This window comes from Oculina patagonica, chromosome 12, assembly GCF_052425735.1.
Source record: "Oculina patagonica isolate OP01 chromosome 12, crgOcupat, whole genome shotgun sequence".
NCBI classification, from domain to species: domain Eukaryota; kingdom Metazoa; phylum Cnidaria; class Anthozoa; order Scleractinia; family Oculinidae; genus Oculina; species Oculina patagonica.
The window spans coordinates 392,760-411,856 of record NC_135769.1 but is presented as its reverse complement, the minus strand read 5'-3'; the positions used below and the strand labels follow the sequence as shown (position 1 = coordinate 411,856).

Here is a 19,097-nt window from a genome sequence, read left to right as displayed (position 1 = left end):
CTGCCATGCAAGGTCAGACTGTTATAAACCCAGCCGCAGCATTCTACCCAAACACATGTACTGTATTCGTATAAAACCATTTTCTGCATTTCTCCCCTCCCCGGATGCCGGATTATCCATTAGCTTTTTAACTATCGTTGTCAGACTAGCAACTACAGGAAACTTCAAAGCGCTAATTGTCGCTCGGCGATAGGCAGTTAGACAATGCAAATTATTACATATATACACAGCTATAAGCCGGCGAGAATGCGTGTAAGCCTGTGATCTGAGAGCCTGGAACAAGTCATATAGTAATTAAGCATCTAGTTAGCTTTCTTCACGGTTATTTTATCAACAGAACCCAAGCAGTCGACGCAAGTAAATTGGATAATCAGGCACACTCAACATTGAGACCACATACCATGCAGAAGGAACATGAAAGCTTCGCTCATGAAATGACGGCGTTCGAGGTATTATGCACTACGAAAAAAAATCACGTGTAATTACAACAAGGGTATGGGTATACAGTGACCCTCTTTGTGTTTTACGTGGCTTGCAGTCTCAGCTAGATTTTCTTCCTTCTTTTCAATAATAGGAAAATTGGCAATCAGAGGAAGGAAAACCTGTGCGATCTTGCAGTGAGAGAGACTTAAATCCCCGTCTTGTCGTTAAGTAAGTGCATCAGTTTTAAGGCGTTGACACACAAAGGGACAAGTTGCAGAGGCATGTCGCTGTAGCACCTTTGCGTTTATGCTGCAGATTGTGGATACGATATAGTTATTGAACTGAAAAAATCATTCTTGTTTGCAGTGGATCCCGGAGTTGGTACGCGTGGTCTGATAGTGGTACAAGCCAAAGTGATCAAACTAATAAACAAGTAAGCCGTGCAAAATTATGACAACCCTTTACGAAAACAAAAAGAGATAATCGTTTTGTTTCGTTTGGAGGCGGGTATGTAATAATTACAAATGGAAACCAGAAAAAAGGAAAGAAAAACTAAGCATTTTTTGCGGTATTTACGGCCACCAGACAAAATCCAGTGTTACTCTTAGTCTTTAGAATTTTAAGGTTTTTGAATGCCTGGTTGAAAAAAATTCCCTTAGTTGTTATTCTACTATGACTATGATTCATTACTACAGTGATTTTTATCACGGTTTGAGCAAAATTGAGTGCGCAGGCGTGGAAGAAAGCTACACCGGGCAAAGAAGAAAAACCGAACTTTGGTCCGAAAAAATTCCTAAAACACAAGGAAAATAAAGTAGTCGAATAATAAATTCCTTATTGGACTGACTCGATGGTTTTACAGATAATACGCGCGGACATTTTACTCGTTCCTGGACTGCCTCGCCCATTTGGGAATTTACTGCGTAACTCGTAAACTATCTGCGCGAATTATCTGTCAAAACATCGAATACGGTGTTTGAAGCAAACCGAATATTCTTAGCTTACCCACTTGAATATTTTAAATTAACCGGAACGAAGCAGAAAATTAAAAGAATATTCAGTGACATGCACCTTTTTTTCTTTATTTCAGCCAGAGGAAAATACTGATCAACACTTGCTAGATATGAGAACCGCGGAACATAACTTGATTGCCTTAATATGCCTGCTGGTTGTGTCGTTAACCCTCCGTTAGTGGGACAGTTTACAGGAACAGTATACTCAGTGTAGGTTATGAGGTCTTTAATATGGATATTCCATGGTTTGGTTTCCTGTGGAATTTAGTATGTAGCATTCGTTGTATATTCTTGCAACTGTGGTGTGCTGTAGTTTGACATTTCCACAGCGCGAGCCAAAGTTGAAAATACTGGTTACTTGATGGCTGTCAACGGAAATTTGTGACAATTTGCCGAATACTGCAACAATTTCCGAGGATTACTAAAAAATCAATACAACGTTTCCGATCATTTTCCGGAAATCGCCCAATGGCTCTGACTGTTCAAGACACTGAACGACGTTTAGGAACATTTCTAAAGCTTTCCAAAAATTTGGCAAAATCATGGAATAACCACAATAGGTTTTTGTTTTAATGAAAACATGTTTAAAACGTAGTTAACGTAAGAGCTTCGTCGTCGAGAGTTTACGTCTGACGAAAACATAAAGCTTAACAATAATTCCTCGCGAAGCGAGGCCGAAGGCCGAGCGTAGCGGGGTGTATAATTTTGTCCCTCAAAGGGATCAGGCGGGATGAAATCTCGTGTGGAGTTTACGGTCATATATATTTCTATATATATATATATATATATATCATCACAAGCATCCAACGCTTTCCATCTTCATAGAAAATTATAACTTTATCACAAATGAAGACATTTTTTTTCATTTTTTTACCTATATTTCGACGCCTTATAGGCGTCTTCTTCAGGGTAAATAACGGTTGCCCTGCACGCGCCATACTACATTAACAAGTTTCAAATTGAGCAACCACGCGCGCGCGCTACAATAATTCGTTTACTCCCCCGCATGCGCGCGCTAACTAACTTTACATAAATCTACGTACGTCTCGAGCGCCTATTTTGTACAAAGAAAAAATCATTATCATTCAATCCATTCGGATCTAGAGTTTTCAGTCTATAAGCCCACTGACCCTCCTTTTCTCGCAACTGTTGTTCTCCATTAACCCGGTCTATCAATTGAATCTTAATGTCGCTTAGTCCATTATGTCCTTCACTACAAAAATGTCTGTACAAAAGATCATCAGCCCTTTTCTCGGCCTGCGTCAACATTTCGTGTCGCCTAACTCTAGACTTGTGGTTATTAAACCTAAGTCTAAATTTCGTTGTTGTGGAGCCCACATACTGCAACGAACATTTCTTACACGTAATTAAGTAAACTACATAACTAGAGTTACAATTAAGGTTGTAATTGATCGAATAACTTCTATTGTCTTGCGAGCTCTTAAAACGACCGTTCTCATCGATGTATTTGCAAACTTCACATCTTCTGGATGTACATTTACATGTGCCTGGCCTGTAATCCCCACGTTCACGATTATTCACTCTTGCTCTCACCAAATAATCACCAAGGCTTTTAGGTTTCCGAAATGCTATTAATGGAACATCTTTGATAGCTTTCTTGCATCTGTTAGATGACTGCAACACTGGATGTAAGTCCCTAAGAATCCTGCTGAAGTTTGGCAATCCCGGATGATAAGTCACCACGAACGGTGTTTTTGTCTTGCGCGTTTGATGATTTCCTGTCAAAAACTCCTCTCTGGTCTTGCTTCTTACTCTCTGTATTTGGCTCTCGACGTAACTTTTCTTGTAGCCCCTGTTGGTTAAGAAAAGCACCAAATCTTTCGCTCTCTTTTCGAAAAAGGACGATTTCGAACAAATTCTTCGTAGCCTCATTGCTTGCGCATACGGTATACTTCTTTTGCACGACCCAGGATGACATGAGCTATAGTGCAGATACTGGTGACTATCCGTTGGTTTCACATACACATCCGTTTCCAGTTTTCCCGATTCATTAATCACTCTCACATCCAAAAATTCGATCTCGTCTCTTGACCACTTCGAAGTAAATTTAATCGTGCCATGCGCATTGTTTAAGTAATCAATAAATTCGTTTAGTTTCTCTATAAGGCGTCGAAATATAGGTAAAAAAATGAAAAAAAATGTCTTCATTTGTGATAAAGTTATATATATATATATATATATTTGTGACATTGGTGTGTGGCGGAAATGACGTCACACGGCCGCCGCGCGCTGGTGGCCTAATGGTAAGGCGTCGAACTTGAAATCAGATCTTCGGAACTGAGGTCGGGGGTTCGAATCCGGCTAGGGTTTTTTTTTTTTTCTTTTTTTTTTTGTGGGTTCGAATTCTGAGCCTTTCATTTTTATCGTTTTTCTTTTCGGATTAAAATAACATTGATCTCCACATAATACTCCCTCAACGCCTATTCAGGCTATAAATCTTTCATCGCCATCAGGGGCGCGCGGGCGGAGGCTTCGAATCCTCCTGCCGTTCGTTCTTCTTCTTTTTTTTTTAATGCCATCAAATAAATGTCCAAAATGCGACTATCCAATAATTTGTCGATGATTTTGAAAATAGCCTGCGCTTCCCAACGCTTTATACCTCTCTACGAACCAGAAAAAGCCACCATCTTCAAAGCGGAGTAGACCCTGGGAACGAGGGTGTCGCGGCCATTCCCGTTGAAATTTCTAACAAATATATCTTTCTGCCTACTGTGGAAAATTGAATATGTACAATTCAATTAATGTTCAACTACAAATAATCCACTCCTTATTTATAATATGTTCATCGATCGACTGATGAACAGCACTCAATCAAATAAGGTAATTCAGACCGCTTAAATTGGCCAATCAAACTAGTAATAGTTCTCACTATAAAGCTGCCCCCGCCTTTTTATAATTTGTTTTTTGTCGCCTTTAATTATTAATGCCGATGGACTGCACAATTAGGCTTCTTTTTTACTGTGTCATGTACGTCACGACATTGTTTGCTGCGGAATTTCTTGTTGTGTGACACCGTTGCGTCCTAAAAATATTCACAAGTTCAAGTTCAAGTCGAATTATATTACCTAGCGCGCAAAAATAACACCTAGCGGAAATAACACATAACACATTATTCGTGATGACAACACACAAGCTTATTCCCGGGCTTATAACATTCAAAATAAGCTTACAATAATTTCCAGGCCAAAAAGCCTAAAAAATTCCACGAGTAACAAAATATGGCACATTCAAAGATTCGAGAAAACAATTAATTTTTGATCCTTATTCAACCCACTCTTTGGATCAAATAATCTGACAGTTTGTTAGCGAAACGAATTACGTTGAATTGTACCTTGTACTACATGACAAAGTTCACGCTTTTGTTTATTACTCGTTGTAACATGTATACGAACAGCAAACCTCCGAAAGCAAACCTTACAAATGTAACGCTCGAACCAGCTCTTGGACCGGCTCTTGGAACATAGGTAGCCGGCACGTAGCCAAGAACACGAAACCAATTGCTCGAAATCTTTCGACGTATTACTAACAACTGCTTTAAATATCACTTAACACAACCAAAGCAGAGAAACCGCTCGAACAAATCTGTGAACACGCGTAGGCCAAAACCGGAAAACAAAATGCTGCTAGCAGATGGCGAAGCTCGAAGGTGACCAAACGCGACCTCGTGGTTGCAAGTACCCGACACCACCGTGCGCGCTTGCAAAAATATTACCCGAGACGACCGTGCGCGCCTAGTTTCGTCAAATCGAGAACACTTCGCCCAATACAAACACATTTCTTACAAATATTCATTGTCCTTGTATGTATACACCCGGGGACTCCTATGGTGCCTCCTCGGGTTTTGGCCTCTGGGCCAAAACCCTGCGGGGGCAATGAACAGATAATATTTTAGGAAAATACAGTAGTCACTTTTGTCAGGATAATAAAGATGAAGACTACTGAAACTTTTGTACTAAAAACAGTAAGGTTACCTTCTCCACAATTTGATAGCTCAGTAAATGTTTATTGTAATAATAAAGCAGATTTACTGCAGGAAACAAAGTTTATTTTTATTTTGTTTTCTCGCGACTCCGTCATCGACTAAATACGTTACAGATAATATTTTAGGAAAATACAGCAGTCACTTTTGTCAGGATAATAAAGATAGAGACTACTGAAACTTTTGTACTAAAAACAGTAAGGTTACCTTCTCCACAATTTGATAGCTCAGTAAATGTTTATTGTAATAATAAAGCAGATTTACTGCAGGAAACAAAGTTTATTTTTATTTTGTTTTCTCGCGACTCCGTCATCGACTAAATACGTTACAGATAATATTTTAGGAAAATACAGCAGTCACTTTTGTCAGGATAATAAAGATAGAGACTACTGAAACTTTTGTACTAAAAACAGTAAGGTTACCTTCTCCACAATTTGATAGCTCAGTAAATGTTTATTGTAATAATAAAGCAGATTTACTGCAGGAAACAAAGTTTATTTTTATTTTGTTTTCTCGCGACTCCGTCATCGACTAAATACGTTACAGATAATATTTTAGGAAAATACAGCAGTCACTTTTGTCAGGATAATAAAGATAAAGACTACTGAAACTTTTGTACTAAAAACAGTAAGGTTACCTTCTCCACAATTTGATAGCTCAGTAAATGTTTATTGTAATAATAAAGCAGATTTACTGCAGGAAACAAAGTTTCTTTTTATTTTGTTTTCTCGCGACTCCGTCATCGACTAAATATGTTACTTCTTTCATCACTTTCCCTTGATGTTTCCTCCCCACTGAAAAGCTTAGTCCCCTCCCATCATTCCTGCCTCCCCCCTCCCCCCTCACTTCAGCTTCGTGAATGCAATTGTTTATGTTTTGTATAAAGCAACCTTGCACAAGCGATGCAGGGTACTCAAGCTCGAGGCCATAAACGCTTCACTAAACAAGACTGTTGTAAAGACAAGTCGAGTTTCTTTGTCTTGCAGTGGATTTTAAATTTTAAATTCCGAAGTCACCAATTGAACAGTTTAGACAGTCGTTTGCCTTTTCTTAGTGCAATAACAGATTCGCGTCTAACAAAACAACTTGTTTACCCTCTTATTCCAAAGCTTTTAATTCTTGCTACCGTACGCCTTCGGTACGTTAATTCCGAGCATTTGGTGATTCCATTAATTCTCATAATCCGTCTTCTTGACAGCGAAAAGACACAAGGGGGAGAAATTTGATTTCGACTTTCTGAGGAAAGGTAAAAGAGAGATAATCGAGAGATTCAAGAGTACATAGGCATCAGTACATTCAGCAAAATACAGATAAATTGAGCTTTAACAATCGTGGATTGTTCTCGAATGTACCCTCTTATCCACAAATTCCTATGGATCGTACACATTATGAATAACTTAATTTTGAAACCTCTCTCTGGCAGAGCTATTTACGGAAGGGTCATTGCCTTGGTAACCATGAATTGCTTGCTTGCTCTAGTGATTGACATTACTGACAGAAATCGTGTCTTCTATAAAAAGAAGCAAACAGATTTTAAAGAGAATAGTGGTCAATAGTAAGACTGAACGGTTCATTGAGTAGGCGCTGTGAGCGAAACAGGTCCGGGCATATCTAGTTGTATGACGCATTAAATACCAGATTTGATTGAATGCACTTTCGTTTTCACCCACACAGTTTTATTTACAACTGTCTCTTTCTTTAAACTCCAACGGCCAAATTCGCTTTGCGGTAAACAAAAGCTGAATAACATCGTTGAAGACAACGGACAAAGTGTGATTATTTTACGCATGATGTCATTACCGTGGACAATGTAAGTGACTGGGACATTTCCCGCGAACGCAGCAAATTTAAGGAACATATCACCAAAGCGTTTGGCAAAAGTATCGACAGTGCAGTGATGGCGACCAACAGCGAAAATAACACAGCAACAAATTTTCTGTCTAAGTGGGGTTTTTTCTCAACAGCAACGACGAGAGATTTCACGGGATTGCGTGACTGTAAGTACATCTTGGCTGGAGCCAAGTACGCTGGAATCGTTGCGTGAAAACGAATCAACAGTCCACTAACGACAAGACAACAACAGAGGAAGGACATGAAACTCGAGGAGAAGTAAAGCTCAGTGATACAACCTTCTGGAAATACATGTTTGAACCGCAAGGAAGAGACATTTGAAGAAGTTGAAAAGGATGTTAAGAGCCGGCAACAGTACTAGCAGCAGTTGGTACATTTCGGTGGAACAAGTTAAAAGATGATCTTTGTGACAGAGATAACGCAACATTTGATCGACAGTCGCCATGTTGACCAAAACACGTTCACAATTCGTGTTGCGCGCGTTTTTCGCCACGCGGTCGCGCCCAGGCTGCTGACATAACGCAGCTGACTTTGTCCAATCAAACATTAAGGGTATTATCAAGGTTTCAGAAGGAGAAAGTAAGAAGGCGAAGGGCTACATTTGGCTCTTCTAAAGTGTGATGCACGGTAAGTTTCAATTTAGCCATCTCTTTCTTCTTGTTCATGCTATAAACGGTTACATTTCGTTTCAAATTCAAGGCTGCTAAATACAATCGTATACACGTGGTCCGAAACATGTTCTAGATTATGTACTTCTGGTAGGACTTTTGGTTTTTGCCGTGTAGTAAGATATTGTAACATATCTTGTGGGTATAAACCGGTAGAAAGCACCGAATGTTCTACTAATAAACAAATCTATGAAGTGCCTCGTGTCTTTAGCACGAGCTTAAACGGCGTATCCTCCCCGCCTCTCTAGATCTGTTTCAAAGAAAACGTGTGATCGCTGAACACCAATGACACGTATTTTTGCAAACTGTATTTAAACTGTAAAGGCCTTTCGTGATTTCTAAGTCGTTTCATGCCGTATTTTCTTGTATTTTTCCAGGTTGTGTTCGCTAGTTAACCAATCAAACAGGACCCAACATTCAGGAAATAGATTACACGTTAGTACTGAGAAATCATAATGTTACTAGTGTTAAGAAATAATGTGATGTTTAATTTCAGTTTAAAATCAAATTTTCTATGCTCTGTCCTAGAGTTTGAAGGTAATTCAAGTTTCAGTACATATTATTTCCCATTTTTCTCCTTGAAACATTGGATAAACACTTTTCGCGTTTTCCACGCAAGAACGCTGGAGTGCATTTCATATTTACTGAAGCTTGAATACAATCGATTTTACAGCTTTTCGCGTCAGTACTACTGCCTTCCTAATCCTTAATTCTTCCAAGCACACAAGTCCAGTTAGGCATTAGCACAAAGAGAAACTCTCTCATTTAAAGTTGCCCCGGTATATTGGCGTTGACTTTCACACCTTACAATAAAGCGGAAAAATAAGAAATGAAATAATAACCGCAACAAACAAGTCGAGTAAAAGCGTTACTGATTCGTATTGAATGAACTCTCTCCTTGTACAGTGGCTACATCTTAAATAAAACATAGTTTTGAGGCGATTTAATTACCAAAATGATAAAATACCTAAGATTTTGGAGGGTACAGGTCTGTAGTGAAGATATATACTACAAAATTTCTTTCTTTCCTTTTAATTCACAGCTCACTGCACAAGTGAGAACCGAACCAATATTGCATGATAACCGACTTGCGACTGACGGCAAATTCAAACGAACACGCGTGTGACCCACGCTTGGCTCTCCAGCAATACGTGGGCCGGATTTTGATGACTTTATGCAAATTTGCCTTTTGTGATGTGATCAGTCCATTCATTGATTCACTCATTCATTTGAAGCTTAACGTGAAAAGCGGCTGGTCGGTTTGAAAGCGGATTTTTTTTTCTCCTCACAAATCTCACTCGCGCTTGTCCAATCGCTTGGTACGTAGTGTTTAAGTAAACAGGCAAGCGTGCAGATTTAAAAACGCAAAAAGGTAAATGTGCACTACTATGAATGGTGGCCAAGCGCATCCCAATAACATGTACGTTCATTCCAATAACAGACTGTGTTACGATATGTTTTTTGACGAGAGACTACGCGGCCCTCAGCCCATGGACTCCTCCGCGCCCCAAGATGTCATCGTGGAAAGTATCTCGGAAGATCTGTATAACCCCACGATACCCAACGACGACTTTTGGAAGAAGTTCGCGCTACCGACTCCACCGTATTCTCCTCCTGAAAACTACCTGCCCCAGACTGTAAGCTTTAAACGAAATTTTCCACCGAGGAGAAACGGTCTTCAAGTCGTCCCCGAACCGGAAGATCTGAGTTCGGATTTACCACTGGTTTTGTCCGACGCAGAAATGGAACGACTGACATGTACACACTTTTTATTTTATAAGAATATTGTTTTTCTGAACTAGGCTGGATATTCTTATTTTTCTGATAAACTTAGGCTGAAAATATTTTTATGTACATTCCTAGATGTTTGACATTTCCATTTTAGCAGGTATCAATTAATGTACCGTTCTTTGAATTGTCATAAGCATTGAACATTTGGCTAGTGCAGGTTTTCATCGTTTTATTGGCTAGTTAAATGATTTGCCGTTTAGAGAAAATAATAAAGGATTTTATACGGTTCAGTTAATTCAAAAGTATTTAATTGTATTTAAAAAAATTTCCAACTCAATATTCTTATAAACTAGATTCTTATAAAATAAAAAGAGTGTAGCACGATAGATGACGATTATATCTGGCCAGCCGGGGAACACGACTTCGATCGAGTGGAATCACAGAGGTTTCAGGGCAACCGAGTTGTGCTGTCCGCGGCGTGCGTAAATGAACGCAGCGCTGAAATGGCGACAGAACATCAAATGATGAGAGATCTACCTCCCTTTGTAGCTACGGTTCCAAACCAGGATTCCGCGCTTTTCGACTGCGCAATTTCGCTTTCGAATAACAACAGTACAGCTACCACCCCAATAGAGCAGTTTCATTGACTTAAGTGGCTCTTTGAACTTAGTTAGGTTTAGTTTCACAATCGGGAATAATGGGATCATTTAGTTTGCTTTTGTCGCATGCGAATCAAGAAATTTGTTTTTGAGTCAGGCGCGCGACAAATTTTCTCTTTGAAACGTTCCTTCCTTAGTAATGTAACTAGAGAAGGGACAGCCTGGTTGTACAGCCACAGTAAACAAGCTGTATGAACAAGTGACTTAATGTTGATCACTGAACCTCGTTATTAATTGAGTGTTTAAAATGCACGCTTTGTGGTTTTAAAGACGAAAGTTATATAACTACTGGCCTCTACTAACTATGGTTTATACATGTAACCTTTTGCAGATTTTCACTTCACACTTATGCAAATTTGCCTTTTGTGATGTGATCAGTCCATTCATTGATTCTCTCATTCATTTGAAGCTCAACGTGAAAAGCGGCTGGTCGGTGGGTCTGTGCCAAGCTTATCTTGAACAAGGTAAGAGATCGATATTGTTTTGCTGTCTTGTTGACTAGTAGACTTTACAAAAAGGAAGAAAAGTAAGGAGAGAAGGCTGCTTGACCGGGTTTGGTTAGCCAGCACTGGTCTTAATTTGTGGGCCCCTGTAGGTTCAACACTCAAAACTTCAAGCCATCCACTAGCTCTATTTGCTCTTGGTAGTCCCGAAATATTTGTTTCATTTTCACGACCCCAACAGCTCCACCTTTTTTTTTTTTTTTTTTTTTTAAAAACATATATTAATAAATGTCAAAACTGTTTCCTTACTTCAGAGGCAAATTTACCCACTGTTCACGATTTTGTGTAGGGACGTGCCGCCGTGTTATGTCCGCGTTACATTTTCTTCTGTGAAATCCTTGCTGCATGTAGTGTCGCTGCGACTTGACCCTAGGAGCGAGCCTGCGGCTAGGTTCTCTAAAGGACCTTACCAAACATTATCGAAAATTAGGTCAGAGGATTTGGGCATAACTGATTCACAAGGGTTTTTAGGCCTTTTTGAAAGGTGTTTGATATATTGTGGTAGTTACTCCATTCATATCAAGTTCAAGGTTTAATAACGCATTTGTTTTCTTGAATAAGATCAGCATCTGAATTCTTCTGTAGGGTTTTAATTGTGGCCCCCTCATATACGGTATATTCGGCATATCACTATCCCCTGGAAGACCCTTTACGATGGCCTGGCTGTATGACCTAGAGCTTTCCTTTTCCACCCTGCTAGTGTTCAGTAGGATGTGTGCTGCTGGTTTGCTTATTTACTACTCTAATACGATGAAGATCGCTTTTAAACTTATGTACACTTATTTTTCAGATGGCAGATTCTGATGAGAGTCTCGGATCATCATCGGAACCTATGGTAAGCATGATATGTTTCAAAGCTCAACTGACCACGGTTTATATGCATGGGCACTCAAAATTGTTCTGTGATGATGATGATGATGATGATGATGATGATACATTACCGGCAGTGTCAATAAAATTAAATAGGAGATAGAGTCTACTAATTGGGGGGGGGGGGGGGGCACTATCTATGGCTAGTTATTTACAGGTAATACTAATGGTTAATTTCCATGGCGGCATTAAACAACATCCTTTGCATTTTGTTCCTCAGGATGTTGATCAGGCAAGTTCAGAGGATGAAGACGTCAATGCTAGGTAAAAGATGACATTTCTATTTTCTAATACACAACATTCTCAAGGAATTGTGGTACGTCTGGTATGCATAACTCTCGTAAGAATGATACGGCACGAATATTTGCAGTGATATTTTTATCATGAGTATAAAAATCGACGTTAATGTGAATTTGCTTAATTATGTTACAATAATTAGTCTCAAAAAGTGGTACATCGGGTGAAATATGCGCGCCAACGGAACTGAAAAATAAAAGAAGAAATGGTGACGCACTGAAGGAGATCGCCTTGGTCCTCACTCCTTTTCCATTCTCACTCACTCGTTCAATGCTTTTATTCATCATATTTGCTTCCTTTATAATTTAAACTTCGTCAACAGAGCCCAAGCAGACGATGCAAACAGACCAACGCCACCAACTCAAGGCTTGCAAAAGCACGAAAACGTCCCTCATGAATTGCTGTCTTCCGAGGTATTGTGAAACTGAGAAAAAATCCAGGTGACCAGCCGCTGTCGTGGAATCCTCTAAAAAAATTAAACTGGGAAAGACTTGTTCCACATAAAGGGCAACAACCCAGTCAGTCAGTCAGTCAGTCACCACCTTTCGCCTAGCCTTATTGTTTTTCCTAACGGTAACAAGGATATGTATATGGTATTTATTAAAACCTAGTCATGGTTTATTGCAATTTCCGAGTTTTGATTGGTTTACAGGCCATGGTTTTTGAGCTGCTCATATACAATGGACCACAAATATGGTAGTTGTATGAGTCAGCGAGAACAGCCGAGGAACTCGAAAATTGCAATTCCTTGGGTGTTCTTAATAAAACAAATAAATAGAAATGGTCGATATCTTCTATGTGTGATAGCTGGCTTGCTGTCTCAACTAAACTTACCGACAATTTTTTTTCTTTTTCTATAGGAAACTTGGGAATCAGAGAAAGGAAACCCTGTGCGATTTTGCACAGAGAGAGAGATTGAACCTCGTCTAGTCGTAAAGTAAGTTGAAGTTAAAGGAGAAGTTCACTCCAGAATGGCCATTTATTTTCTTTACGCCAATAAAAAGTTTATACAAAGATATGTTATTCACCAAAATTTCAGCCTCCAACGTGCGATATAACCCTACGAAATCTTTCTTTGAAGTAGCCCAAAACTTGACAACTGAACGCCGCCATTTTGGAGCCTGGTAATGTATGCGTGACGTCAAAGAGCTCAGCCTGAAGTTTGACGGGAAAATTTTAATAGTCGAAACTCCTTGTTTCTTTGTAGTGGCGTTTGTTTGTCAAAATACAAAAATCTTTTCGCCGTCTTTCAATATCTAAAAGAAAAATTACTCAATAAGAATGGGTAGGGACGAAAAATTACTGCCAAAGCGAACACAAATATTTGTGTGTTCCGAAAGCTATACGGGAGACTGCTTTGAAGAAGATCACAAATACAGTCTCCTACGTGAAAATACCCACACACAAAAAAGAAAGAGCCAGACGCAATACCAACCAATGATGCGTTTATGTTATTTCACTTTTTAGTTGATTTCAGGGAGGACTTTTAATCAACCAGAGAAACTCTTCTTGATCAAATATAAGATCGCAACTCCCAAAGTGAACTTTATGTCATTTTTGTAGTCGACTGACTGAGCTAGAAATGTTTGAATTATTTCATTTTAGATCAAGCAAATTTTAACTTAACTTATTACTTGTTTGTATCTTTTTCTCCTTCTATATTTATTTACATGTACAACCCAGTCATTGCATCCAAAATTTTTAACAACTTAGCCCGTTTTGTTATTTCTATTCTGAGAAGTGTTGTTGCCAATTTAAGTCAATTTTTGTTCATGCTGTAATTATTTGCCGTCGTCGTATTTGCTCGATTAAACGCGGGTCACCGATTAAACTCCGGCTTCGTATTAATAAACGCCGGGTCAAAAATTCTAACTTTTAAATAAACACCGGGGACGTTTGATCGAGGTCCCGGCGTTTATTTGCGGTCGAGCAAACAAGTAAATATATTCTCTTAAATCAGTAGCACTGCTACGACAAACTGGTACGGTTTGCTTCTTTGGTAATTTTTTTATAATGTTCAAGGAAAGTCCGGCGTAAAATAACTAGGATGGATGCTGTAAACAAAATGAAACAGCAATGTTCGCGTTGAGGTTCGTGTTGTCATGACTGACGCACTGTTGTTTATAACAGTGAACGTTTATAACTGCGGAGGGCGTTGGCGACATTGCCGTTTATGGACTCATTGGTTGTTTATGTTCTGCAGTTCGGTTTGTAACAAATCTTGATTGCAACATGCACGTGCCGTATGCAATACTGTTACTTTGGTAAAAATCATCCTCGGAGACCCAAGAGCAGTTTGTCGGCCGGGACGACGAGAAAAATCAAGGTTCTCGGGACTGAAAAAATTACAGAAAATTGCACTTCGTTAATAAACACCGGACCCCGCCACGTTTGAAATAAACGCCGGAGGTGTTTGATTTGAGAAAACACGGTAAGCAAAATGACTAACCTCCATTCTTTCCTTATTCTTTCGCCTCTTTCGCTTGCATGTCGTTTGAAGGGAGTTACAGAAGGAGATTTCTTAAAAATGGTTTATATTGCGTCTGGCTTTTTCTATCTTTTGTGGGTATTTCCACGCGGGAGACTGCATCTCTGATCTACTTTGAAGCAGTCTTCCACATAGTTTTCGGAACACACAAATATTTGTGTCCGCTTTTGAGCAATTGTTCTTTTAAATATCGGAAGACGGTGAAAATAAACACCTCTTTTTGTATTTCTGGGAGATCTGTGTGAGCAAAATGGTGCTGCACAAACAAGCATTTTGACAAACAAAAGCCACTACAAAGGAATAAGGAGTTTCGAGTATTTAAATTTCCCCGCCAAACTTCAGGCTGAGCTCTTTGACGTCACGCATACATTACCAGCTTCAAGATGGCGGCGTTCAGTTGTCAAGTTTTGGGCTACTTCAAAGAAAGATTTCGTAGGGTTATAGCGCACGTTGGATGCTGAAATTTTGGTGAATAACGTATCTTTGTATAAACTTTTTATTGGCGTAAAGAAAATAAATGGCCACTCTGGAGTGAACTTCTCCTTTAATATTTGATAAACACCAGTGCATCGGTTACACGGTAATGTTTTATATTTTGGAATCTTTTTCAAATATTTTATTCTGTGGTATGTGTCGCTCTCAGTTACATCATAAGTTAGAGTTAAGTCGCCGACTATAACGGTCTACAACGGTAGAGCATTTGAAAATTCGTCATGACTAATTAAAATAGAATACAGTAGCTGAAAAAATATTAGAAATTTAAAAAATAAATATAGGTACCCGATTGGTTATCTGAATAAAGGCCAAATAGATAATCAAAGTCTCTTCGAGATATCGACGTTTTTGCATGAAGTATGAGTCGAAGGTTTATCCTGTGCATTGTTCTTCGAACTTATCATTACAGTTTCTTTGTAGTTTAGTTTAACAATTTCCTATCTTCGCGGAGGAAATGAAGCCATATAATTTTGTCAAAAATGGCTCGTCCGCGCCGGGTATTTATACACATATTCCTTAACATTACACAAATAAACAGTGCAAATTTCACCGAGATCTGACAATCCTATACTTTAAAATTGCAAGGACCTTTCGAGGCAGTCGATTACGGCAGCGAAATTAGCAAATGAAACAGCAAAATATGCGTTCGACGCTTTGTTTTTGCGACGCCATATTAGAATTGTTATAGGTAGACCGCTGTTCAATGTGTTCAAGGCCGTATCGTTACGATTGCTCCACGAAAAAGCACGAAAAAATACGGATATTTCCGACTACTGTCGGAGAAAACATTGCGCATATCAGCGTAAACAAATCGTTACACTCAAGCTGCGTTTTGTCTAGGCTCTGCGAGGGTCGGATATCAAGACCCAGGATTAAACAAAAGCCATATATACAGTGAATGCTTTCGAATTATATTTGAAGATGAAATACGAAAGAATTTTGCTGTCTTTGACTGAAATTCCACTCGAACTGCGTAGATACGATCGCATGTTGTAAAGCCGATTCATGCAACATTGCTGTCATTCCCTGTCAACGCGAGGTCACGTCCCTAACGACCTAGGCTGATGACGAAATAGAATGGCGTTTGCATGTAGCGACCAAATTTGGCCTAATTTTTAACCGCTCCTAAGCTAAAAGAAGCCCCCATCTCTTGCATTTGTTTTAACTTCAATAATATTTTTGAAAAGAGCGAGATTTTGGTATGATTTATTTTTGACGTTTGTAATTTTTAAACGATGTAAGTGCTAGTGATTATTTATTCGTGTTTTAGCGTTAGTTACGCAATCCATTGTTTGTGCGACGCTTTTTATAGATCGCCTTTCAGACACACGTGTGTTGAGATAAGAAAGCTGACATGTCACTTTTAAAATTGTTATATAACGTTTGTAAAATGTAACAAGTCACGTTTTTTCCACGAGATCGCAAGTGATCACCCACAGCGGAAAGTAATCCCTTGAGAAATTAAAACAGTCCCTTATGAAATTAAAAAAGTCTCTTGAGAGTTTACAAATATGTGGTTCCAAATTTTGACCACATAACCCCTATTCTACGTTTTTAGCTTGTAAACAAGCAAAAACGTCGAAAAAACGGCAAAAGATCACGTATTTTATCATTCAACTATGCAACTCACTCTTGTTTGCAGTGGAACGCGGAGTTGGTACGAGTGGTCTGGAAGTGGTACAAGACAAACTCATCAAGCCAATAAACAAGTGAGCCTTGTAAATCATAAGAGCTTTTCATGAGAGTGGCAAAGTAGATAATCATTTCGTTCATAGGCAACGTCTGCAAAATTAATTAAAAAAGTAAGGGGCGGCAGGGAAGAAAAATCCAAGCACGTTCACTTCTATATATTTACTGTAAATACAACCTTCACTTAAAGCGGTTTTTGAATGCCACGTTGAAGAAAATGTTCTTTATTAACAAAGTAAGCAAATCGAATATTTTACATTTCATTTAACCCGTGAAACAATATCTAACAGTTAGTATGTAATAGTCAAAACTAAACAAAAGAAAACAATTGTATTAGTGTCTAATATTATCTTAAAGTGTAATAACGATTTCAAGGGTGTAGTGAAATTACTCTAACATATTACTTTAATTATTTTTTCTTTATTTTAGCCAGTGGAAAATAATGATGAACACTTGCTGGCTATAAGATGCGCGGAACACAATTTGATTGCCTTGATGTGCCTGCTGGTTTTGTTGTTAACCCTCCGTTAGTAGGGCAGTTTACAGGAACTGCCGAGATCCAAGTAAACCAAATTATATTAAATTAACGCAGTTATAGTTTACCAGCTAAAAAAATACTGGATAGGTTTCATGTCAGTAACTTGGTGTGTAGTATTGCTGTTTATTTTTGCAACTGAGATACCAGTGTTGTATTAAGGAAAGTACGCAGGCCGGGCGAGTAAGGACGTGCAATGCGTCAACAGAAGTTTATTCCCATTTCCGAAGATACCTCGGAGGAGGTCAGTATACTTTGTTTGCGGTATTTTTTTTTTCACAAAACCGCTCGAGGGCTCCGGCTGTTTCCGAAACTTTCCGAAGGTTACTGATCGGCTTTTGCGAACATGGAGGAACAGTACATTTTACTATACTTAAAAGATCAAGGATACGTTAGCCAGATTCCAAGTGTCTAGTCAAAAGACAAAGATTAGCAATAACTTTAAAGATCTTTAAACCTGTTAATGCCGTCTGTTGATGCATTGATGTCCTTAGTCATTTATAGCGATCTCAAACGAAAGTCATTGATGAACAAAAGTCCATTAAATCCCTTCAAACAGCTTCAAATGATTACTGAAGAAAATAAACATAATATAGAAGGCGGAGAAAATACTGTAGTCAATTTTGTCAGTTGAAGTCTGGGTGACCTGTTTCCAGTCATTTTCTCGTTACAACGAGATCTTGTGAAGTATTAACGTAAAATGATGTAAATAGCAGTTCATAAAGGTAAAGGTGAAACGTTACCTTCCCTACAATTTGATAGCTAAATAAAATGTTTATAGCAATAATAAAGTAGATTTACTGTAGGAAACAATGTTTATTTTCATTTTGTTTTCTCGCAACCTTGTCATGGACTAAGTACGCTACTTCCGTTATCACTCCAACTAGTTGTTTCCTTCCCCATACCTTAGTCCCTCCCCCCAATTCTTGCCCCACCGCCTACCCCCTCAGTTATGAACGCAATTGTTTCTATAACCCACTTCCAAGTCAGCCTTGCACAAACCAATGAAGGGTACTCGAACCAGGGCCGTAGCTAATAAGAGGAAAGACGAGGCCGTTTCCTCGTCTAGATTTAACCCCAAATTAAAAACAAAATACTTTTAGTTGGTAAAATAATCTCCAGTTGATCGAGATTTATTTTTCTGAAGAGATATCTTATATGAAAATGCTGCGGTAAATAGCGTTACAGGGCTTTTAGATTTCAAAATGTTCTGGGGTGCATTACCCCCAAACCACTCAATTTAGTGACTCGTGCTTTCGGCGATCGCAGATTTTGCCTCGTCTATGCTTAAAGCGTGACTACGACCCTGCTCGAACTCGAGGCGATAAACGCTTCACTAAACAAGACTGTTATGAAGATCTGATAAAGTCGAGTGGAATTTAAATTCCGAAGTCGCTAATTGAACTGTTTAGAAAGTCAAGTTTGTCCCTTCTTAACCATGTTAATACAATGACAGATTCGCGTCTAACAAAACATAACTTGTTGATATTATTCCAAAGCTATTAATTCTCGCTACCGTACCCCTTCGGTATGTCAATTCTGAGCATTTGTTGATATACAGCTATTTCAATTAACGTTGTCCGGATCAAAGACTGAAAGGCAGTATGGGTAGAAGAAGAGGGCAACTGCACGTGCTGAATACTAAAATATATAATGACATGACAAACGCAAAATTGCACGTTTACTATTTCTTTAGACATGTGAAACAAGGTGGTTTTAGCCACACTGAATTTAAAAAGATTTTTCAAAACTCAGAACCAAGCGACAGTGAAGGTAAAGCTACAGAAAGTCCTCCTGAGAGGAAAAAACAAACTCGTGAATTCTCCACGTGCGATGATGCTTAATGAAGCTTATATGCAAATTTGTAGTGAATAC

At 38.8% G+C, this 19,097-nt stretch overlaps 1 protein-coding gene and 1 long non-coding RNA gene across 3 annotated transcripts; both read left to right on the top strand.

Annotated features, from left to right (window-relative positions):
* Nucleotides 1-241: 241 nt before the first annotated feature.
* On the top strand, nt 242-1,636 carry LOC144631979 (uncharacterized). Its single transcript, XR_013566833.1, has 4 exons — nt 242-449; nt 575-651; nt 790-856; nt 1,514-1,636. It is a non-coding gene; the product is annotated as an uncharacterized LOC144631979 (long non-coding RNA).
* Nucleotides 1,637-6,852: 5,216 nt separating this feature from the next.
* LOC144631465 (uncharacterized) lies at nt 6,853-18,377 on the top strand. 2 transcript variants are annotated; one of them, XM_078489899.1, is made up of 10 exons: nt 6,853-7,246; nt 7,401-7,914; nt 8,333-8,390; nt 10,755-10,809; nt 11,639-11,683; nt 11,939-11,982; nt 12,338-12,428; nt 12,876-12,952; nt 16,641-16,707; nt 17,117-18,377. In XM_078489899.1, the coding sequence occupies exons 5-10, from the start codon at nt 11,639-11,641 to the stop codon at nt 17,216-17,218; spliced, it is 426 nt and encodes a 141-aa protein (XP_078346025.1). In that variant the 5' UTR covers nt 6,853-7,246; nt 7,401-7,914; nt 8,333-8,390; nt 10,755-10,809; the 3' UTR covers nt 17,219-18,377. The 2 variants fall into 2 exon arrangements, with proteins under 2 accessions (XP_078346025.1, XP_078346024.1); XM_078489898.1 differs by having other exon boundaries at nt 6,853-7,914.
* Nucleotides 18,378-19,097: the final 720 nt, after the last annotated feature.

What these genes read in the sequence shown, in the direction of transcription:
- LOC144631465 (XM_078489899.1), top strand. Translation starts at nt 11,639, where the DNA reads ATGGCAGATTCTGATGAGAGTCTCGGATCATCATCGGAACCTATG. An exon ending in ATGAATTGCTGTCTTCCGAG is followed by an intron (nt 12,429 to 12,875) that starts GTATTGTGAAAC and finishes CTTTTTCTATAG; the next exon opens with GAAACTTGGGAATCAGAGAA. An exon ending in CTCATCAAGCCAATAAACAA is followed by an intron (nt 16,708 to 17,116) that starts GTGAGCCTTGTA and finishes TCTTTATTTTAG; the next exon opens with CCAGTGGAAAATAATGATGA.